Source organism: Rhinolophus ferrumequinum, chromosome 12, assembly GCF_004115265.2.
Source record: "Rhinolophus ferrumequinum isolate MPI-CBG mRhiFer1 chromosome 12, mRhiFer1_v1.p, whole genome shotgun sequence".
Lineage (NCBI taxonomy): Eukaryota > Metazoa > Chordata > Mammalia > Chiroptera > Rhinolophidae > Rhinolophus > Rhinolophus ferrumequinum.
In genome coordinates, this window is record NC_046295.1 from 66088162 (window position 1) to 66112140 (window position 23979).

General features: G+C 51.7%; 1 protein-coding gene across 6 annotated transcripts in view; it reads right to left on the reverse strand.

The window, feature by feature from the left end:
• Positions 1–23979, reverse strand: part of WHRN (whirlin) — an 84611-nt gene that overhangs the window by 4387 nt on the left and 56245 nt on the right. For 4 of the 6 annotated variants that reach the window (XM_033123974.1, XM_033123973.1, XM_033123969.1 and 1 more), the window contains 6 exons: positions 19762–19964; positions 18148–18184; positions 16758–16970; positions 15772–15981; positions 12754–12786; positions 1179–1250 (listed from right to left, as the gene is read on the reverse strand). In XM_033123974.1, coding sequence (XP_032979865.1) covers positions 1179–1250; positions 12754–12786; positions 15772–15981; positions 16758–16970; positions 18148–18184; positions 19762–19964 — 768 coding nt within the window. The remainder of the gene's footprint in view (positions 1–1178; positions 1251–12753; positions 12787–15771; positions 15982–16757; positions 16971–18147; positions 18185–19761; positions 19965–23979) is intronic. The other 2 variants (XM_033123971.1, XM_033123970.1) reach the window with 1 other exon arrangement.

Genomic DNA, 23979 nt, shown 5'->3' on the forward strand with positions numbered 1-23979 from the left:
CCGAGTGGGCCAGGCCTGGCTGGAATTCTGTCCCCGCTCTATCGGCTCTTGGCCACACTGCTCTGAATAATGCAACACCAAGTGGAAAACTTCTCCCAGCGTCTCGGCAGCTGATAAGCGTCAGGATCCTGGCTGCGTCTCTGGGGACGGCACCATTACCTTTGGGAACTGAAGTTCTTGGCATCAGCCAGAGTTTGTCACAGGGAACAAGACTTAATGAGAGCCGGGATGTGGAGAATGGAAAAACAAAAAAGGCATTTCTTTGGCTTTTGTTTTCAGGCTACTGAGAGATGGGAGGTGTGACAGGCCTGGAGGGAGAGCACGGCATGGGCCGGGTGCTGTGTGGCCCTGGGCAAGGCACAGCACATCTCTGAGTATGCCTCTGGGCGACGAGACTGCTGCAGCAGAGTTGTGGGCATATGAGGAGCAATGTGTATAATGTGTTAGCAAGGTGCCTGCCACCCAGTAGGTGCTTGTGAGTGGCAGCTATGGATATTGTCATTACTGTTCCCCTCTGCCTACGTCAACATCCAACACTTGCATAGCTCTGATCATAGTACCGGCACTGTTCCAAATGCTTTACTTAAATTAACTAATTTACCTTAATTCATTAATTTACTCCACTTATGGGGTACACTATTCTTACCCCCATTTTACAGATGGGAAAACCGAGGCACAGAATGGTTAAGAAACTTGCCCAAAGTCACACAGTCAGTGGCAGAGGTAATATTTGAAACCAGGCAGGCTGGCTCCAGAGCCCAGGGCATTCAAATGTTATTTGGGTCAGAATCATAAAGTGATACCCCCTCGGCTGCTGATGTGTGCACATGGGTATGAGGCCACATTTAACTTCCATGTCCAGCCCAGTCATATGGCCTCTTCAGGGACTTCTCTCTACAAGCTCCGTGTTTCAGTATTTGCTCTGATAACGTTCAGATAACATATCAAAAATAACACCCACTGGGCAAACAGTCCAACAGCCTGACAGCCTAAAATGCCCAGAAGGAGCCGTCCTGGCCCCTGTTGGGGACAGTGGAGGGACGGATACACTTGTGCACAGGCCTGGGGATTGGTCTGAGAGCTCACAGCCAGGTTCTCTGTCCCCTCCCACTGGCTCTCACCAAGGAGCCAGCCCCCAGGGAGGGCAAACGTAAGGAAAGGGTGAGAGAGCCTCTTACCAGGGAAACATCTGGGAGAGTGCTCATATTGCTCTGGACGGCCTCGCCAGTTTCCTCCAGGTCCAGAGTGTTCTAGAAACGGAGAAGAAAGCTGTGTGAGCAAATATAAACCACGAAGGAAAAACCAGTTTGCTCTCTAGGACTCCAAAATCTACGGGCCCTGGGACACGTTCAGGTGGCTTATGTGATTCTGACATGCCCCACCCACGCTGTTGGAATTTATACAGTAAAATGAATGTCAAGTTCCTTGCCAGTCATTTTGAAATCAAGTTTTCTTTGAGACTTTCTGATTATTTCCAGGCCTCCCAGGAACTACCTGGAGATGCTGTGAGGTGGCTCTGGCCTGGACTGGGAATTCCTGAAGCTGGGTGCTGCTCCATGCCTCCAAATCCCAAAGGTTCTCTCTCCACTGCTCACTGACAGAATCCCAGGAAGGTGTGCAAAGGGCAAGATGCAGATGAAAGATGGATAGGGAAAGTTTCTCTCTCTCTCTCTTCTAATTTTAATGGTTTTAATAGTGATGGGGCTGGAAAGGTTTAAATGGGCCTTATTTTGTAAAAACGTCCATTTCCTCTTTCCTGTTCTAACTCCAGAAGAAGCCTAATGTTCCCTCAAATGACACTGAACTGCCAGAAGGCCACCTCTAGGGCTTTCCTGGGATGCTGAGCAGCACTCCCTTCTAAACTGATCTTTTCTGAGGACTTGGGGGAGCCATTTCTCCACCCGACAGAGCCCAGGATGTCAAAGCCTCCTCAACCAACACCTGACTTATGTCTCAAGTGCAGCGATCAACACAGCAGTCTCAATGCTCCAGGCTGACAGGACCTGGGACACAGAGGTGAGATACAACCCCTGCCTTCAGTAGCTTAAAGATAGTGGGATTAACACAAACAAGCACGGAGGAGGCTGTGCACAGAGTGAGGAAACAGGCATATAATGCAGCTGGGGATGGGTTACCAAGGAAGGCTTCCTGGAGGAAGGAGCATGTCTGAAAGTTGAGTCTTGTGGGTGAGCTAGGTAAAGGAGGGAACAATGGGTGTTTCAGAGGAAAAGGTATTCATAAAGCAGAAAGGATGAGGGATGTTTGAGAATCTTCCAGCGGTTCTACATGAGGCAAGCATGACGCTGTTTGGACCTGAGCCTGAGGGCAGTGGGTTGCCATGGAGACTGGTCAAGTTTGCCTTCTGTGAAGATGCCCTTTGCTCATTTCCTCTCAAGCCACACTAGAACAACGCAGGCAAGCCAGGGCCTCCACACGGCCTGTTCCCTCTGCCTGGAACATTCTTCCCCTCGGCTACCCACAAAGTATGCTCCATTGGCTTACCTCCTTCAAGACCGTATTGAAATACTACCTCCTCAAAGAGGCCGACGCTGACAACTCACCTAAACTCACAACCCACGTCTCCCCTCCTGCTTTATTTTTCTCCTTTGCATTGATCACTATTTTTCACCCAGTGGCCAGGATACACGAGGTCTGACAATTAAGTTCGTGAACTTTTTGCAATGATGTTGCTAACCTTTTTTGATATCAGAGGGATTATTCATTAGGAATTTGTACCAACCGAACAAACAGTTAACCAAGTTTACTATTTGGAAGTGTTGAAAAGGCTGCATGAAAAAGTTAGACGACCTGAACTTTTCGCCAACAATTCATGGCTCCTGCATCACAACAATACACCAGCTCACACGGCACTGTCTGTGAGGGAGTTTTTAGCCAGTAAACAAATGACTGTATTGGAACACCCTCCCTACTCACCTGACCTGGCCCCCAAGGACTTCTTTCTTTACCTGAAGATAAAGGAAATATTGAAAGGAAGACTTTTTCATGACATTCAGGACATCAAGGGTAATATGACGACAGCTCTGATGGCCATTCCAGAAAGAGTTCCAAAATTGCTTTGAAGGGTGGACTAGACGCTGGCATCAGGGCATAGTTTCCCAAAGGGAGTACTTTGAAGGTGACTGTAGTGATTTTCAGCAATGGGGTATGTAGCACTTTTTCAAAGATGTTTGTGAACTTAATTGTCCGACTTCATAATTCTTGAAACATAAGTCAGATAATGTCCCTCCCCAGCTCATAAACCTCCAGGGCCTTTCTCTCTTCCTTGGAGGAAATTCCAAACTCTGCACTCACTGTGCCTCGTGACTGGGCCCTTTCCTGCTACTCCTCCAACGTATGGGGCAGTCCTGCCTCAGGGCCTTTGCACTCACTGTTCTCTGCCCACACTGCTCCTGGCTCATTCCCTCACTTCATTTAGTTCTGACTTCAGTGAGGCCTTCCTGGACCAGCCCTGTCTAAAACAGCACCCCGCCCCTTTACAGCACTGTCTAACCCCTGAATCTGCTTCGTTTTTCTGTATAAGATTTATCACTACCTGATCTTATACTATTAATTTGCATACCGTCTGTCAGTAAGATACAAATTTCTGAGAGGCAAGACTTGTGAGCACCTGGTCCCTACTCTCTCCTCAGTGTTCAGCATAATGGCTGCTTGATAAATAGTTACTAAATATTGATAAATATTCAATCAATGAATTGATGGGGAAATGAATGAATCAATCATTCTGGCCATCACAGGGAGGAGGCCTGAGCAGGCAGAGAATTGAGCAAGGAGGCTACTGTTTTCGTGGAGAGCAGTCATGGTGGCCTGAGTGAGGGGGAGGGCAGAGGGTAGGGATGGAAGACGACCCCCAATTCCACAACCCCTAGGGCAGAGGCTGCTGGGTCATCCACACTGAGCCCCATCTCCAGGGATCCTCCCGAGGCAAAGGGCCCAGGATCACGGAGACCAGTCATGGGAACCCGCTAACCGACAAGATGCTCGGCCCTCCTGGCTTCGAGCCTCTCACTCCCAGGGCTCCTCATTTGGTCTCATGATGCCTTTGAGGCAAAGTCAGACCCGGACAACTGCCCCATTTACCAACAATGCTGAGGCTTACATGCAAACCTCAGCCCCCTGACGGGCTCCTGTTCTCTCCTGCACACTGCGTCTCAGGAAGACGCTGCTGACAGCCTCAGCGATGCAAGGACAGAGGGAGGTGGAGCAATGGGTTTGCTCTCTCACCCACTGACTGGTAGCACTAGTTCTGGCTTCTTTGAGATCATATCCAGCTCTGCTACTGACAGGTGACTGATGCTGGACAAATCACTGAACTGTTCCATGCCTCAGTTTCCTCATCTGTAAAAGAGGGTAACAGCAGTCTCTCCCTCATGGGGTTGATGTATTAACACCTAAAAAAATGCTCAGGACAGAGCCTGGCATAACATATGAGGGGAGGTGACTGTTACACACAGCAGAAGCCTGGGACATTGCAAATGTGTTCCAGCAATGGAATAGTTGCCAAAGGTACCCTGGCCTGTGTGAACACCTTGATGAAAAGGAAACGGCAGCCCTCCCATAAACCCCCTCCAAAATCCAACAGCACAATGAGTCCAGTGCTCCTTGGAAAAAGTCCAGCTGAGTAACAAAGACCATCCAGAGTTAAGGTGAATGTTGAGGTGGGGCTGGTTACATGCAATGATCTCGGAAGACTTGGCCGTAGGAGTCCTGGTCTCAGCAGGAGGCACAGAGAGGGCCAGAGGCCTGGGAAGTGCTCACGGCAAAGACAAGAGGGGCTCCACCACACTCAAATGTAGCACTGCCACCTGCCCCTGGAATCCAACCTGCAGGCACACTGGGGATTCAGAGGACAGTTCATGGTGGGACCAAAGACACCGAATTTTGTCCTGTTCTAGCGCATCAGGAGTTTCAACCATGTATTTAGTTATTCAACAAGCATTTATCAGGTGTCCTTGACTTATGAGGAAAGCTCATGGGGATAAAAGATGAGGAGGTAGGTCACTGCGTCTCCAATGCCCGGCAGAGGACCAAGCACACAGAAGCTGCCCTCAAACTCCTGTTCTGATGGGGCTGGGAGTTGTACAAGAGCCCAGGAGAAGGAGAAAGGAAGTCCCCAGAGCCTGGCAACACAAGCATGTCCTTGCTGAGAGCTCTACAGGGAGGGTGTGCCTTTCTCGTAGAAAGAGGAGATCAGAGAAGTACAAAGTAGAGGACCTACTGTGTGCCAGGCCCCCTGCCGGTGGTTCACTTCCATCACCTCATGTGATCCTCAGTGTGAGGCAGGCACTATGATTCTCCCCAGTTCACATCTTTTACACTTCAGCTCAGAGAAAGAATTGACTTGCTCAAGGCCACGTGGTCATTCTCCAGCCAATCACGATTCTAACCCAGGTCAGGATGACTCCAAAGCCCAGGCAGGCCTAACCAACCCCAGAACTGGATAGGGCCCTGGTACCATAGGAACCAGAGGGCCCCAGGAGCCACTCTCTCTGAACCACGAGAGAACACAGCCATCATTGGCCCCTGGCCTCAGACATTCTCTGCTATCAATGGCATCCTGGAGCCCAGACAAGGCAGGGATGGAAAGGGGGAGGGTGGAACTGGACAAACGTTCAGTCTGGGAGGGAGGCCTGAAGTGGAGCAAATGGCAGACGGGTCGGAACCCAGCCCTGCCAGACTCCATCTGCTGAATCCAGACGCTCAGGAGCCCCGAGTCCCCGAGCCATGTTCCTTGTGCATCTGAAATAGCTGCAGACAGCAGGCTAAGAACCCAGGGGATGCGTCAGCAGAAATGCTCACAGAACAGGCTTTGAGAGGAGGATCAAGGTCAGAGCTCACACAGGAGCAGGTCTGTGCATCCTGGCCACCCCCACCCCCAGTTTCTTGGGGCCCCTTCCTCATGCACCCACTGAGGCCAGAGCCCAGCTTAGGGATTAGACCCAGTAGCTCAATTAATTCTGCCAAGTGGGATCCTTCACTCATTCTACAGTTGAGGTGAATGAGGCTCAGAGAGGGAAGGCCACCTGCCTAAGGTCACACAGCAAAGATGGAGCAGGAAGCTGAACCCTATTTAGGGTATGATTGTTATCCAGACTGCTTCCCACAAGAGCCAGATGCCCCCAGGACCTGCTCCCCCAGCTTTTTTGTCTCCAATCTGTGGCAGTTCAGAAAATTCCCTTCCTTTCAGAGGAAAAAGAAACCTTTTTATCGAGTTGGCCCAATCAGAGACTGGATATCTCCCGGGTCTGGTTTGAGGAGACCGTGGGGACAAAATAAAATGCAGTGATAAGGGGCAATCACCTGTGGACTCCTGATCCTGAAAATGGAGGCTCGCATGGCCCAGGTGCCACCTCAGCAAAACGAGGCCCCTCCCTTCCCTCCCTCCTCCCCATCCTTCTCCCCCCACCCCAGCCCAATTCCCTAGTTTCTAGGCCTCCATCCCCTCATTACAATGAGAGGGTTCTTACATAAAGGTGCTATTTTCAGCTCTTTGTTCTTCTTGCTGTTTTACTCTAAGGTCAGGACAACAGGCTCCCCCCACCTCTGCCTCAAAATGTACACGGAGAGGCCTAAGGCTGGGCGGCCTCCCCCTTTTGGATACGGGAAAACTGAGCCACTAAGTCACAAAGGCTTCTGGAGGTCACAGGACACAAGGAAAGAGAGGAGAGAAGCCAGAGAGCGAGGAGTGAGAATGAAAGAGAAAAAAGAGAAGGGAGAGGATTAGGGGGAAAGAGAGGAAGGAAAGATGAGAGAAACGCAGGACGTGATGGGACAGCTAGAGCTGGGGCTCCAGAAGAGGAGCTTGTCACTCCCGGAAAGACGGGGTGGTAGGAGGGGCAGGACAGCCGTGTGAGCTGGCCACAGCCAGACAGTCCTGGCATTCCTTGGGGGGTGGGGTAGTGGGGCTGCCCAGAGTGCAGTGGACAGGCCCTGAGGGTCCAAAGGGGTCATGGAGCCAGATGCTGGAGTGACTGACAGCCGTGGTGGGGTTGATGGGACATCCTGCTCCCAGCCTCTCCAAGCACAGGGTGGAGTGGAGGTCTGGAGGCTGACAGGGAAGGTTGGAGGAATGGACTGGGAGAGAAAGGATCCCAACGCAGAGGACTGGAACCCACAGCTGCTGGGTGGCTGGTACCAGGGGAACTGCCCCAACGCTGGGCTGTCACTAGGCCTTTTTACCAGCTTGCCCACTCCTGCTGTCATGTTTTACCACCAAACCACAGAAGCAGAAAAGTCCCTGGGAAATCTGCGTACAACGCCCTCCTGAGACAAGACAAGTCCTTGTCCCAAGGAAGCCTGCTTGGTGTAGACAGATGGTGCTTCCTCTGACCCATTTCATCTCCCTCCCAGCGGTCTTAGGAAAGGGCTGTCATTCAGTGGACAGAGAGTGTGACCCAGAATCTCCAGGGCAGGGCTGGAAGAGCCCTTAAGACAATCAGAAACCAGGGCTCCAGAAGGGAACGCAGGAGCCTGTGAACTTGGCTGGGTGAAAACACTGCATCCTTATTTTCATTAACCTAACTGAAATGTAGCGTTTCCTTCCGTTATGAATGGAGGCAACACCGCCCAGCAGAATCTACAGTGCCTGTGACACTGTCACCAACCGAAGTCACAGATCTTTCATATCACATTCCAGTTGCTGCAGATACCACAAAAGCCCATATATGCTCATCAGGACTTCCAATTACAGCCCTTACCGACCCGCTGCCAGACGTCATTATTGGGCGGGCTAATAAAGCAGCACACGTTTGACGATTTGTTTTGGTATGTTGAAAATGTAATTTCATTACAATTTGTTTTTTATGTAATCCCATGTATGTGTTTTATTTTTAAACATTTAAAACTGTTATTCTGAGAAGGGGTTGCAGGCTGCCAGAAAGGTTCATGGCACAGAAAAGATAAAGACCCCCAATCTTGAGTCAATACTTAGTCTAACTCTGTCCTTTTATAGCTGGGAAAATGGGGGCTCCGAGAGGAGCAGGGGCTGGCCCGTGTTCCAACAGGCTCTAGGCCCTGTGAACCTGGTTCTGTTTGGTGGAAACAGTTTCCATCACCCTCAAATCCCCACCCAAGGAGGCAGATGCCTGGCAAAGGACTGGCTGGAAGGAACTTTCCTTATTTCAGACTCCAGCTTGAGGCAAAGCTGCAGCCACCCTGCGGGTCACTAATGCCTCCGCTGAATTTATGATTCTGGGGCACAGGGGATGCAAGATGAGGCTTCTCAGGAGGGAAAGGGCTGTTCTATTCAAGGGGAGAGGAAAACTCCAGCCTCGCCTTTACCCCATCAGGGCACTGAGCAGCTTCCTGGGATGGGGATACAGAGCTAGTCTACCTGACAACATACCTGCACACCTGGATAGTACCTGACAACATTTCTGCATACCTGGACGGTACCGGACAACATACGTGCACATCTGGACAGTACCTGACAGTGCACCTGCATACCTGGACAGCACCTGACGACGTACTTGCATACTGGGATCCCACCTGACAACGTACCTGCACACCCGGACAGCACCTGACAACATACCTTCACACCTGGCCAGCACTGATGATATACTTACATACTGGGACCCTCAGCTGATAACATACCTGCATCCCTGGACAGGGCTACTCCTATCCGCTTACCCCTCTGAGCTCTCTCCACACACAGGAGACACATCTTAAAAGATGCAAACAGGATCATGTCACTTCCTTACTGAGGACCCGCGATGGTGTCCCAGTTTTAAAATTAAACCCAAGTCCCTGGCAACTCCTGCTGCTGACCCTCCCCGCTTTCCCCTTCAGTCCGGGCACTCTGGCCCCACCGACCTCCTGCTGTTCTTTCCATGATTCTCCCAGCTCAGGGCCCTCACCCGGCTCCCTAAGCTGCCTTGTTGGTGAGAACGACTTTAGATCTCAGCTCACACATCTCTCCCAGAGGCCCCGATGGGTCTGGGCCCCAATCCCATGCTCTCACACCACACTTCGACCCACTTATCAGAGTGTGAATTATGTAGACGATTTGATTTAAGGCTGCTTCTCCAACTGGACTCGAGAAGCTTCAGGTGGGCAGGCATCATTGTCTCTTGCTCGTGGCTACCAGTGCCTCACTCAGAGTCTGGCATGTAGGAGGCATTCAATGAATGCCTGCCACATAAATAAAGGAACGGCTGAGTGAATGAGTGAGTGAATAGATGGGTTTCTCCTGCTCCCCACAGGGGCAGGGCGGAAGACTTGTCCCCACAGTGGACTCTCTAAACCCAGCCAAGCTGGAGCAAGGCAGGAAGTGGGAGAAAGCCCTCCAATAGTTTGCTCCCTGTTTCTGGAAAGAGTGGGCTTAACAATCAGGTGTCTGTGCAGCTGGAGGGGCCTAAGACAGGCCTGAGCTTCTCCACCTTCCTTTTGGCCTGGATGAGGAGGGAGACATGGCGGTCGTAGGGGAGGAAGCCGATGCAGCAAAGGGCTTCTCAGACCCAGCGCCCTTCTCAGGAAGGCCTTCAGAGGCAGGGTCTCCCCCACATATTTGGGAAGGCCCAGGGAGCCCCTTCCCAGGCACATGATAAGCCTGGGGTGCAAAACTTGGCAAATCTAGGTAGTAAAGGGCAATCGTTAAGGTCAGAGCAAGTCCCAGCTGCCACCCCCAACCTCAGTGGCATCTGCTCCGTGGGTACAAGGCTGGCCTTGACCCCTTTTCCTCTGTAATCCTCTGCAGTGCCCTTTGTTAGCTTTTAAAGTGTCAACAGAATCGACTTTCGTGGACTCCACACCAGCAAGCCCACTCCCGATTTCACTGAATCTTCAGGACAACCCCCAGACGGCCGGTCTCATTGGCCCAGTGCACAGATATGGAAACTGAAGTTCTGAAAGCTCAAGGTGACATGGCGACTAGTCAGGAGAGTCATATGTGGGATTCCAGAGCCTATGCACTTAAGCCCCTCCACCACGGGCCTGCTTGCGTGAGATGAAGAATTCAAGAGTTGTCTGGCAGGCCTTGTTTCTTGTGCTCAGCTCTCCTGGCTGACTTCTTTATGGGAGGGGAATGAGTCTCTATTAGACAAATGGGAAATAAACACAGTTTGTCGATGGGGGAAGGCTACATCTGATTTCCATTGATCGATTGTGTCTGGTTTGAGAGAAAACGGCTGTAGCAGGAGCCACGTTTAACCTGGGATTGATAACCGTGCAGCATGATCCAGGGAATTCAGGCTAAATGGAAACTGGCTCCATGAGGGGCAACCCTCTGGGGCATCTGGGTCACTGATAGCCAGCTGCCTGCCACCTTGCCCATCTGAGTGCCAGGCAAAGGACATTTTCCTACGAGGAAGGAGGCAAATGTTTAAAAGTCCGGACGTTAGAGAAGAACCCTGAGTGGCAGGGAGTGCAGTTCCATTTTAGTTTCTGCTCCACATCGCCTGGGCTCCACTCTGTTCCAGCACCTGGCACTGGGGACATAGATGGGAGATAGATGTGGTCCCTGCATGCACCCTGCCACCTCTCCCTGCTTACTGGGGGAGACAAACTCAGGAAGAGGTTAAAGCACTGTGATGTGAAAAGCACATGAGCTCCACAAGGACAGGGATTTGGGCCATGACAAAGAAATGGTTTTGGTTATCACCCAGAGTTGAGGGCTGTTTGTTACTCAGCATCACTGCAGCAAAAGCTCACTAATACATGGTACTGTTGCAGACCAGCATCTGGCACTTAGTGGTGATTAAATATTATTTTCCACACTCTCTCTCTGGAGTAATGCTGCAGCCCTTGTCCAAATGCCCAGAGAAGTGGTGGGAAAATAGAGCTGCCATTCCTCGCCATGCCAGTCCTGGAGTATTTCCCTCCATCTCCCAACAGAGACAGGACTCTGCGTTAGAGGAGCCTTGACGGGGGTGGTCTGTCTTGCTCATACAGGTGGGGAGATTGGGGCAACGGGGCATGAGGGGCTTTCTTGAGGGCACACTGCATGGTAGAGACAAAGCGGAGGAGTGTGCAGCTCCTGGTGCCCTGTACTCCTGCAGGAGGGGCTTCCAGGAAGAGGCAGTTTCTGCCCTGTGTCTCCATACACAGGCAGCATGGGTTATCCAGCCTGAGACTTGCTGTGTGTGTGGAAGAAGGGGGTTCCCAGGAGACACCACGCCAGGCAGCGGGAAGAGCTGGCGTGCAGAGCCCATCATCACATCTCTCAGCATTGCAGGCTGCACGACCCCCCAGGCCCTTCCTGCCACTGAACCTGTTCTTGGTGCAAACCCATCCTCATCTATTCTCAACAATCAGTGGCATCCTGTTCAAACTACGTCAGACCACATTGGCCCTGCTCTAACCTGCCAGTGGCTCCCATCTCAGAGTCAAACTCTTCAGCACAGAATCTGCCACTGCGCTTCCTGGCACTCACCCCGCTCCAGCCTTAGGGCTCCCTGGGTTTTGCACGGACACTGCAGGCCTGTTCCTGCCTCAGGGAGCAATTGCTGTTCCCTGTTTCCAGTGCTCTTCCCAGAGGTGGGCGTGGCTATCTCCCTCACCTCTTCCTGGTCTTTACTCAGGTGTCACTTCCTGACCACCCCACCCCTTCCCCACGTCCACTTCCTGCTTTATTTTTCTCCTGAGCACGTTTCTACCCCTTATACTGTATAGTTCAGTTATTTATCTTGCTTACTGTCTGTCATCCCTGCCGGACCCTAAATTCCATATGGAAAGGACTTCTTTGTTGTTCACAACTGTATTCCAGCACCCAGAACTGCGTATCGCACACTGCAAGCACACAATCAGTATTTGTTAACAGAACAGAAGGATGAGGAGGGAGGGAGGAGATAGGCAGACAGACAGACAGATAGATAACGTTAAAAAGCCGCTGCCTCTTTCAGGAAGGCATCGCAACCAGACGGGAGGGTTAACAGCAGCCACTCAGAGGCCAACAGGCCTGGGTTGAATCCTGACTCCACAACTCACTAGCTGAGGGACCTTGAGCAAGTCGCTTCTCCTCTCTGAGCTTCAGTTTTCTTCTCAGTAAAATGGAGATCATAGCAGTACTTGCCACTCTTAGTTGCTAAGAGGGTCAAAGAAGATACAATTGGAAAGCTTTATCCCAGTACCATGGCGAACTCAGACAAATGCCAGCTATTGTTCTTATTAAGAAAGGTTCCAATTATTAATATGGATCAAGCTCTGTGCTGAGCACCAGGGATTCAGTGTTGACCCAGACACAGTCGCTGCCCCCAGGCAACCCCTGCTCAAGGCGGGTAACTGTCTCATTAGAATATAATGAGACCGGAGCCACCACAGGAACCTCGGGGCACTGGAGGAGCCAGTGGCTGAGTCAGCCACCTTGAGGGGATCAGGGAAGTGTTCTTACAAGAGGTGGCATAGAAGTTAAGGGCTGAAATACACACAGGAGACAGCCAGGGCAAGTGAAGTGGGAAGGAAAACATCAAGACAGACAGAGTGAACGGCTACAGAGTCTCTCAAGAGCTGCGCAGCACAGAAATTATCATTCGCATTTTGCAGATCTTAAACCTGAGCTCAGAGAGGTGAAACCACTTCCTGAGGTCACACAGCAAGGAAGTGGCAGAGCTGGGATTTCAATGGAGGGCATTCTCACTCCAGAGCCTGAGGAAACCTGATGAACTATTGAGCAAAAGAGAAAATGAGCACCAAGGAGAACCCTGGGTGCAGACGTAAGGGGGTGGCGGGAAGGGCCACAGCCCCCTACCTCTGCCCTGGCTAAGGGACGCCCACAGCCCCACCCAACAGAAAGGACGGTACCTCCATCAGGTCTATAAGCCACAGCAGCCGCTCCTAGGGAGGAAGGGTGGGCAAAAGGCAAAAAGAAAAATACATCAAATAAATATTAGGGATGGGGTGGGCACAGCAAAACCCCCCAAACGCATGTATGTGTACATGCATGCATACACACGTACACACACACACACACACAGACATACACACACTGGCAAAATAAACAATTCTCTTTTCTCTTTACTTTGAACGCTTTGGACAGGAATAAAGGAGGGATGGAGAAGAAAAGGCCCCATTGCTACAACCAGCACTGCTTCATTCTAACTGCCTCCTTGAAGGAAAGCAAGGGTCCCCACTGCTCTACAGAAATGACTCTTGTCCCTGAGAAGGGCCTTCAGAAGATGGTCATTCACCTTGGGGCAACCCAGGGACTTTGCGGCAGGTAGGGCTAGGATCATTATTCACATTTGGCAGACAGAAAAACTGAGGCTCAAAGAAGGAAAATGGTTTGCCCAGGGTCACACCTGCGAATGACAGGCAGCGCCTGAAGGAGGACCCTGTTCAGAAGACTTGATCAGAGAAGACCTACACTTCCGAGAGGCCCAAGCCCTGTGCAGGCGGAGGCCACCTAGAGAGGGATGAAGATGGGGGTGCGTGGCAGATCCGGCAGCATCTTCCAGAATCCTCCAAGTGTCTGCAAGGCCCTGGATGCAAATCCTCAGGGTGGTTTTCCCAGTCAGGTTGGGCGAGGACAGAAAGAACAGAGGATTCTCCTGCCCTTAGTGTGTGTGGGCAGCATGTCTGTGGTGCTGGCACTATCCAGGAAGTGCTCACCATTGAATCCTCCCAACAAGCTGGGGAAACTGGCATCACTGTCTTAATGCAAGTGGTGAAACTGAGGCACCAAGGGGTGCCGCGACCTTCTTTGCATACAGCCTCTCCTGTATATACAACTTTCTCTTAGAATCCACCCAAGGGCTCAACCTGGTCTTGGTTAGTCCAAATCTGACGTGCATGTGCAATATGGTGGGTCACAGACTCCCACAGCTGTTCACATCTCAGCAGCTTGGGGACCCCTTCTATATGTCCCCCAAAACTCCCTGCTCAAAATCGTCCCATGGCTTTTCTGAAGTCTGCCTTCCCCATGGTGCTCTCTCCGGCAGGGCAGGGCCAATTGCCACATCGGGGGCCCAGGCTGGCCAGGGGCAGTGCCTCTCAGGTATGGGAGAGACCCCTGGGCTGGGCGAAGGTCACTGCAGGCCAGCGCTGAGCTGGGGCAGGGACCCTTGCCCAGAGACTTTGCCGGGCACAATAGTCACCCGGACTCCTCCTAGTCCTGAAGCCCGTCCTACCGACAGAGCCTCGGGCTGCTGTGGCCAGAGCCAGCATGGACCTCGGGCCATTTTACCCATTGGAAACTGAGGCCCAGAGAAGCTGGGGTTTCAAGCTAAATCTCCTGTGCCCCCTGTTAGAACGCACTCCATCCCACCCACTGGATCTCTTGTCCCCTCGGGTTTCAGAGCAGTGACTTGTGACTCCTGAAGCCCCACTTGGACATTATCAACGTACATCGGAGAGTGTGCACAGGGTCCAACATGAAGCCCCAGCAGGGGGACAGCTTCTTCCGTGCCCCAGAAGTGACATGCTATCCTAAAGCATGACAATGTCTCCCCTGCAACCATATCCAGAACCTGGAGGAGTGCACAGCAGTTTCCTGGTCAGCCCAGGAAGGGACGAAGAGCGAGGATGAAGGTGACTCAGGCTGGTACGGGTAGGAGGTAGAGGAGTAGAAGTTCCCCCAGAAACTCCAATCCCCAGAGCTGAAAACAAAAAAGCCACGCTGGGAATTGGGGTCTGCAAGGAAAGGCATGCATGCTCCAGGGCTGTTTCCCGGTGGCTGCAAGCTCCTCTGTGCCCACAAACCACCTCTGCCAGCAACCCTGGACACCACCACACCCTCAGAGCCCCTCCTTCTCCAACAGGACAACCACGTCTGTCCCAAGTCTAATTGGGATTCCACCCATGAGAGCTCCCGTTTCAGTGTCTGGGAGCTACATGCTTAAGAAACGTGACTTTCCCCTTTCTTTCCATAGGTGAGGAATGATCCATAGGAAAGGAGAGTATGGGGCCCAGCCAGCCCTCCTGACCTGCCGCATGGCTCTTCCCACTATACAGGCGAGCGTAACTGGTTGCTTCCCATGATGGATAATAAGGCATTTTCTCTGCCCCTTTCTTGCAAGGCCTCCTGGGATTAACTTGCCTCTGAGCATCCTGGGGGCAGAACCACACCCTGAGATGGACCAGATGCTTTTCTGGGGTGGGAGGCTGATGAGTCTGGGAGAGAATCAGGCTGGGGCTCCATGACAAGAGGACGTGTCTCAGGGAGGACCCAAATACCATGACCACTGCCATGAATACACTGCGTGGTTCTCTCATGGGAGCCTCCCACAGATTGTCATTACTTTAAATATTTGTCTCATCACCTGTGTTTTTTACCTTTCTACTCCCAGCCCAACCCACCAGACTGTGAGCCCTACGCGGCAGAACCACATCTATTGTCTCCTAGAGTCCATGCCTGGCACGCAGCAGGCACTCAACGATTATGAGGTTTCTACAGGTGAACAAACTCAGGATCAGAGAGGCAAGCAGAGCTGGTAAGGGGTGGTCTCACTGCAAAGTCAGTACAGTTGCCCCTCGGTATTTGTGGGGGATTGCTTCCAGGATGCCACACAAATACCAAAACCCACGGACGCTCAAGTCCTTATATAAAATGGCATAGTGTTTGCATATAACCCATATCTGCAGATAGGCTACAGCAGGGTCTGCCTACACGTCACAGCATTTGTGTGGCTTCAGCATAGCGCTTGGCACATGGCAGATTCAAGTTTTGCTTTTTGGAATTTTCTAGGATTGTTTTTTTTTTCCAAATTATTTTCAATCCACGGTTGGTTGAATCCAAGATGTGAAACCCATGGGTACGGAGGGCCAACTGTATATTTACTCCCCTGCTGGCCATCGAGCCGGGACCGGGGCCGGGGCACTTACCCTGGCTGAGCTGACGGTGGTGGAGGTGCCGTGGCTGCCTGTGGACGAGCCCGTGTCACTGTAGGAGACCATGGAGTAAGTGTCTCCAGTCCCAGGGCCTGGGGGCTGCCTCGCTTTCATCGACTCAATCTCCCGCCTCAGCACCAGGTGGTCGAAACGCTCCAGATCTTGTGGGGAGATGGTGCCTCTCACCTCAGAAAGGAGCGAGAACTGGAGGTGGGGACAAGTGTGGCACTCAGCAGGGAGCTCCACCAGCAGGTGGCCCCCTGCTGCCCCAAATGACCTGCATGCAAATTTGACCACTGGGCTCCTCTCTTGAACCCTCTGTGGCTCCCCACTGCCCACGGGAGAAAATCCAAATATCTTCACCTAGACACCAGGCCAGCATCATCTGACTCTTCCTCCTCCCTGGCATCTGATCGTGCACGCATGACTGCAACTCCCTGAACACGCCAGAAGCCCATGGCTGCCCCTTCCACTTAGAATGCCCCCCTAGTTCTTTCCAAATGGCTTTTTCCTCAGTGAAGTCTTCCCAAATGTAACCGCTCCCAGTGGATGCAATCACTCCTTCCTTCACGCAGCTTTGGAAACTCAGGCTTCCGCTACAGCAGGGTTCTCAAAGCTGGCAGCACAGCCGTCACCTGGGGGCTTGTAAAAATTGCTGGTGGCCGGCTCCTGCCCACAGGTATGTGGAGTTAGCCAGCCCCGGGTAAGGCCCAGGCATCGCTTCTTAAGAGCAATCCAGATGATCGCTCGGGGGACTTTAATTGACTGTCTCCCCAGGACAGTCAGGAGACAGTCTGTGGGCTTCCCCAGGGCAGCGGGCTGTCTCGGTCACCAGTCTCTGTCCAGGGTTCTAGTTAAGCCTGACCCTTTGTGGGTTCTCAGTAAAGGAGTGGGGGACCAAAGGAGGCAGGGAAGGATGCACAGCCCTTGAGACAAGCAGAAGCCAGGCCCCACCAGCCTCGAGGAGGGGCACAGGTTACCTTGGCGTGGGTGTTGAGCAGCTCAAACAGGGCCATGACGAGGGCCTCCACGGACACGCTGCCACCGCGGTACTCCTCCAGGTAGTAGGACATGGTGGCACGCTCCTGCTCATTCAGCAGGTGCCGAGCCTGCTCCTCCAGCAGCACGCGCGCCTGGTTCCCCAGGCTGCTCAGTGTCACCTGGGAGCCGGCTGGCCCCTTGTAAAATCCAAGCTGAAAGACAGGAAGACAGAGGCCTAGGGATTCTGAGCTGCTCTGGAGCCAAGAGGCCAGGGCAGGCGAGCAGCCACACTGCAGAGGGAAAGGGTGGGTCTCTCAGTGGCCTCAGGCCTCCCCACAAACCCGCAGGAGACATTACCGATATGTTCTCAGGGTATGTGGCCTCCCTCAGTTGCAAAGTGCTTTATGGCCTGCATGGCACTTTTATGTATGTTATCAGATCCTTGTAACCATTCAGAGGCAAGCAATATTATTAAGGTTCCCATTTTATTCTTTAAATTTCAATTTTTCCCTTGGTAAACTGGGGATAATAGTAACATTAGTTCCAAAATATAGCTTAGATCAGCACACACACACACCACCCCCTCCCTGCCACTGTCTCTATCATCAGCAGCTGTGTCTAAGATGCTATCCGTTCTCCCCTCTGCCTCTCTCTGAAAAGACGCAATCTCATCTTGTTCCCTGCTTAAGACCTTCAACGGCATCCCATCATTTTAGGTTAGCAGCCAAACCTCTTACGTGGTCCACAAAGCCCTGTGTGACCTGGCCATCCCACTTGTTGTCCTCTGGTCCCAGCTCCCCCTCGCTCCCTGCACTCCCTCACCCTCTCCTTTCTTCCAAAAAGCCAAGCCCTCTGCCTGCCTCACGGTTCTGGCACATGCTGTGCCCACCGACTAGATCAGCCCCCTCCTGCTCCTGCACCAGGCTTTGATCTCAGTAACTCCTAACACTCAGTTCACAGCCCAGATATTCCATCAGCCTTTGCCCTCTCCCCACCCCTATCTAAATTAGGCATCGCCTCCGCTAGTCTCTCACATAACACCCAGCATCTTGCCTTGATGGCACAGAACATCTTCTATGATTAGATGGGTGTGTAGGTGTGTTTTGTTTCGTGTGTATCTCCTTCACTGGGGGTGACCTCCATGAGGGCAGGGATCTGATCTGTTGTTTGTTGCTATTAACCCCAGTGTCTGGGGAGGTGTCCGGGGCAGTGTCTGGAACCTGGCAGCACTCACAGACGTGTGTGAAACAGAGGGTGGACGGACAGACAGCGGGCTGCCCCAATGGAAGAGATCACGTATGTGAGTCACTCACAAACTCTGTCGGGCCCAGAGCTCCCCTCACCATGACAGATAAGAAGCCAAGGATACCCCGGACAGAGAGACCCTACCTTGTCCGTCCCTTCTGTGGTGAGATCCCCAGGAAACCTAACAAGAAAGACAAGCATGTTCAGATGCACGTGAGAGCAGTTCACACAGGGCATGGGTGAGGGGAAGGCTGACCTACAGCGGGATGAGCTAAGCTTTGAGAGAACCATGGTCGCCACTCGCTGGGGCTACTCAGAGGAATATGAACCCCAGAACAGATGAGCGGCTTCCAGCCCACCCCCGCTCAACCACATGAACAGCCCTTTTAAAACCAAGAAAGGTAGATCCCTGAGTTGTTTTCAACCCTATAGGACCAGGTAGGCACAATGCAGCTCCAGCCCATGTTTTCATGAAAAAAACGTGGGCTCAAGCCGCCAGAATTTCTGATTTTTTTTTTTTAAAGAGTTTATTGGGGAAGGAGAACAGGACTTTATCGGGGGACAGTGTGTACTTCCAGGACTTTTTTTCCAAGTCAAGTTGTTGTCCTTTCAATCTTAGTTTTGGAGGGCGCAGCTTAGCTCCACGTCCAGTTGCCGTTGCTAGTTGCAGGGGGCGCAGCCCACCATCCCTTGTGGGAGTCGAACCAGCAACCCTGTGGTTGAGAGGATGCGCTCCAACCAACTGAGCCATCCGGGAGCTCAGCGGCAGCTCAGCTCAAGGTGACGTGTTCAATCTTAGTTGCAGGGGGCAGAGCCCACCATCCCTTGCGGAACTCGAGGAATTGAACCGGCAACCTTGTGGTTGAGAGGACACGCTCCAACCAACCAAGCCATCCGGGAGCTCAGCGGCAGCTCAGCTCAAGGTGTCGTGTTCAATTTTTTTTTTTTTTTTTTTTAGTTGCATGGGGCGCTGCCCACCATCCCTTGCGGGACTCGAGGAATTGAACTGGCAACCTTGTGATTGAGAGCCCACTGACCCATGTGGGAATTGAACCGGCAGCCTTCGGAGTTAGGAGCTTGGAGCTCTAACCACTTGAGCCACTGGGTCGGCCCTGAGAATTTCTGATTTTTAAGAAACAGCTAGGAATGCAGTTTTTTTTTTTTTAATGGGAAACCTGATATCTTTTTAAATGCTGGCAACTAATTTTAAAAATGTTTAATATGGTGCAGCTAAAAAGGGAGGAAGGGAAGGAGGGAGGGAGGGAAGTGGCCTGGGTGGGCCACCAACCAGTCTGAGACTTTTGATGGAAATCCAAAGGTGATACATTACAATATTAGCAATTATTCATCCATCTGGCAACTCCATCTCATTTTATGATTTCCAAGGCCCTTTCACCCAAGTAACTCGCCACATCCTCATTCATAGATCTGGGAGTGGGGCAGGGATTACAACCCTCATTTTTCAAACAAAGCAACTAAGGGCCCAAAAATGTTAAATGATTTGCGTGAGGCAAATAAAAAATGAGAGAGCTGGATCCTGCAGTTCAGCTTTCCATGGGAAACAGGCCAGGAGAGGAGAAGGGACATGTCCAAAGTCATGTCTGAAAATAAAACAGACTCTCATGTTGGGACCCCAAGCTCTGAGAACCGGTGTAATCTTTACAGCTCAGGATGTGGCAGAGGTCGGGGGGCAGGCAAAACTGGCTTTCAGAAATGGCCCTGGGATCCTGCAGCTCAGAGTAAGCAGTGTGGCCTGACCCTGCCGAGTTCGTGGCGGTGTCCCCAATCCGGGAGCTGGCAATCCACTTGGTCTCGTCCACGGTGGTTCGGGCATGGGGCAGCCTCCCGACGTCCTTCACCGTCAGGATGAGGTGCTGGGATGACTTGAGCAGCTTGACCGCCTCGTCATGTAAGATGTTGAGAAAGCTCCGACCATTCACCTCCAGAATCTGGTCCCCAACCTGCCAAGACCATAATACAACACAGTTACCTAGGCTGTTTGCAGGATACCATCTCATGCCAGGGGCTTCCGATCCCCGATCCCCAATCCCAATTCTCCTGGCCAGCCTGCCAAGGAGGGCACTGAGGCATGGAAAGGTTATGTGGATGCCTGAAGGTCACACAAAACAAGTCAAGGTCAGAGCCAAACTTCCCGTCCTGATCCTAAGCCCATGCTCCTGTCACTGAAAAGGGCCACCTCCCCTTGACCTAGCAATGGCTTTAAGGGGTGGGTTTACAAGGAGAATCCCAAGGATCCCCTTATCCAGAAAACAACAGTCACCTCAGAGGCTGGGGTAGGAAGGATAAGGGGTAGGATGAGGTGAGAGGCACGGAGGCATACTTCTATTATTCCCTTCTATGTTTCCATCTTGTTAAGATTTTCCCCTCAAGCATGCATTCTTATTATTACCTTAAGATGTAAACAACATTTTAATTTACTTAAGAAAAAGGACAATAAATGAGAAAACCAGCCTCCCATTAAAGCAATAACAGATTACTTAGATTCTTACAAGGAGGGAGTTTTATTTTGAAATGCAAAAACACTTTTTTTAATGAAAGGAGTGAAAAATGAAAAACAAACAAACAAAACAACAACCTAGGCTTCCTATAAAAATAAATGTGTGACAAAAATAGAAGAGGTTGGATGGGAAGGTGCTGAGTGTGAGATAGGCACATCTGAAAGGCTTACAACACGTTTATACACGCCGGGTCCAGTGCTTCTCTTCTTGTCACAGATGTGGTGACTGTGGCCCATGGCATGGAAGGAGCTGCCCTGGGTCACCCCCTCACTGTGGCCCCGAAGGGCAGCCTCATAATGCTGTTACTTACGGCTGCTTCTCCTACTCGCCAGCTTCCCTGCCTGCGGATGGCACGTAATGAACCCCCAGAGGGGTTTTCCAGCAGTTTTCAAAGCATGATTTGGAAAAGGTGAGCCAAATGAGAATTTGGAAGAAAAAGAGGAGAAAGGAAGACGTGATGATGAGGCTGAGAACCGAAAACCCTGGTCCCCAGTTTCCTGTCTTTCTTTAACACCTCGCGGGCAGTTGGGGAGTTTCCAGTACAGAGTGTGGCTCAGACTTTCCATCTTCCCTCTGCACCAGCACTGCCATGCTCAGAGAAGGGCCTGTGCATCTCTGCCTCCATGACCCCACTCAGCAACACTTACTGCACACCTACTACGTGCCAGGCTCTGTGCTGGGATGCCGTGGGAGCAAGACAGACCCGCTCCTGCTTTCGCGCTGCTCCTAGTTGAGAGTGAGCTCCATTTTGTGCTATAATTGGCTTCTCCCATCAGCCTCTCCACACTGTATCCCCAGGGCCCAGCACACAGTGGGAATTCAATACAAATTCATCAAATGAATGAAAAGTAAGACACCCATTCCCCTCCATTCCTAGCTCTGGGACCATCTCTGCACCAGCACATTATAGCAGCCTGAGGACCCACATTTCAAACTGCTATTTACCTACCAGATGCTGACTGTGTGCCAGTTGCCTTGTTTGTCCCTTTACATATGTTTCTTATTTACTATCCTGCAGAGTAGGTATCATTGCTCTCATCTCAGCAGAGAGAACACGCAGGCTCAGAGAGGTTAAGTAAATCGATTGTGGTCACAGAACTAGTGGAGAGGACAGCTAGGATCAGGCTGGGTGAGGCCCAGGTCAGGCTGGCCCCAAGGCCGTGATACTTTCTCCTCCTGGGCTGCTGTCAGGAGCTCTCCTTGGGGACATGTGCCATCACTTCAAATCCAGCTTATCCAAAGACACCACCCTCCCAGCACTCCCTAGCTCTGCCCACAGCACCCAGATCTAAAAACCCACCCCCACGGTCAACTCTGCCTTGATTCCCCTGAGCAGATCCTGCAGGAAGACCCACCCAATCTTCACCTTCCTCCAGCCCCTCCGGCCCCTAACCCGGGTCCCAGCCTCCTCACGCCTGGGCCCCTGAGCCAGCACCCCTCAAGGCATTTACATCCAAACTGGCCTCACGCCTTGCACCAGGTTAATTTTTCCTCAACTTTTTACTTTCATGACATCCCCCCCTGCTTAAAAGCCTCCAATGACCCCCCACAATCCAGGAAGCAGCAAAGAGGTATGGTTAAGGGTTTCAACAGACTATCAGTCCTGGGTTCAAATCCTGGCTCTGCTACTTCCATGCCGTATGAGTTCAAGCGAATCCACTGAGGTTTGTGCCTCAGTTTCCTCGGGTGTAAAAAGGGGGTTCCAGCCCAGAATCGTCCTCCACATTCCTATAGTCACCAGCAGCTGTTTCCCCTGCCACCAGCAGTAGCACAATTCTCTCTCTCTGTCTGCAACACTGAGCTCCCTATTGAGAACCTTGGGTCCTTGAGAATTTAGGCAGCCGCAGCTGGACTCCTTGGAAAGGACTTGCTTGGCACACGGCAAGTGCTCAATAAGTGGCTTATGCGTGAAGGTATGGATTTTGCCACTTCCCATCTTGCCCTGGCAGCCCACTCCCAGCCGCTTTCCCTAAGCAGAAGGCTTTCCCTAAGAAGCAGAACCGTGGTGAAGAGTAGAGAGTGGAGGGGAAACTCACTTCCCACCGCTGGGCCCATGTGCACTCAGGTCATTAGCTGTCCCTGCCTTCCCGGGGAAGCAGTGGCTCCACCTCTCCCTCTGCCCAGCTGCCCCCCACACCAGGAGCCCAGGCTGCACTTTTCATCTGCTGAAGTGCTCCGCTTTTTTAAGTATCCCTCTCAATAGCTCTGGCTTTTGCTAAGTGAAGGGAATCAATTTTAATCTTCCCCAAACACATGATTTCATCCCAGAGTTTAATTAAAGAAAGTAGCATCTGAGAGATGAGACACGTGAGGGCATCCTTTTGTGGGCAAGCGTCTCCCTGCAGGTCCAGACCCCAGGAGAACAAAGGAAAGGAGGACTTAATTCCACAAGCATGTACCTGGCCCTCCTCAGCAATGTCCCAAATACCGCATGGGGTCTATGCACACTAAAATAAGTATTCGTTGTTTATCTGGAACTCAAATTTAAATGGGCGTCCTGTATTTTTAGTATCTCAATCTGGCAACCCTGGGGTGGGGGTGTCAGTAACCTCTGGAGCAATGCTTCTTGAGGTGAGGGCTGATTTACTGCTATGGTTTCCAAACTTTGTCCCGTGCCCTGAGCCTGGCACCTGTCATGTAGGCGGTCCTATGAATGACCAGCATACCCCTGCTTCTGCCTTATCCGAAACATTAATATCTGCAAAATCACAGGTTTGCTGTGCTGGTCGCATTCCCCGCTCACGTCTGTTAAATAAATACATCCTTAGCACATCTGTGAGAGGCAGCGTGGGCGTCACGTGCGATCCACCTGGGGAACAGGCATGAAATAGTCGTCATACTTGGAAAACCCCAACTGAATGGGGGTATGTGAGCCCCTCTTCCCAAACTCTTTCCAATCCTCTCCTGTCTTTCTTCTTCCTCCTGTTCTAGATGGAGTTGGCCTCGGGGTCCCCACACAGCCCTCTGTAGTACCTGGCTTGGTCTGAGTTACTCCCATTTCTCTGTCTCCTGTTCTCTCTTATATTCTTTACTTGCTGAAAAACTTCCCAAGGTCTGGAGCTTTGTCAGAACAGGTGTCTGCACACTCACTGTTATTTAGAGTCCACAAACCACTTTCGAATAAACCTAGTGTCCCCTTGCTACTCACAGCAGACCTGTGGGGACAGTGGGCTATCGAGTCCCATCTCTATGGTGCAACATAAAGATGCCCCTAGTTCTGAAGCCATTCAACCAACCATAATAGCCATGTGGCCATGCACGGCGTTCAAGTACAGTCTGAGTCTCAGTGTTGTCATCTGTCAAGTGGGCATGACACTACCAGCAATTCCCGGTGGCTGTGAGAATCAAATGGTACGACTCGGCACACAGCCTGACACACCACAAGAGAGGCTTTCAGTAGCTTTTCATTTGCTTTCCTTCCAAATGGAGGAGACAGGTTGAGATGTCAGGTGATTTG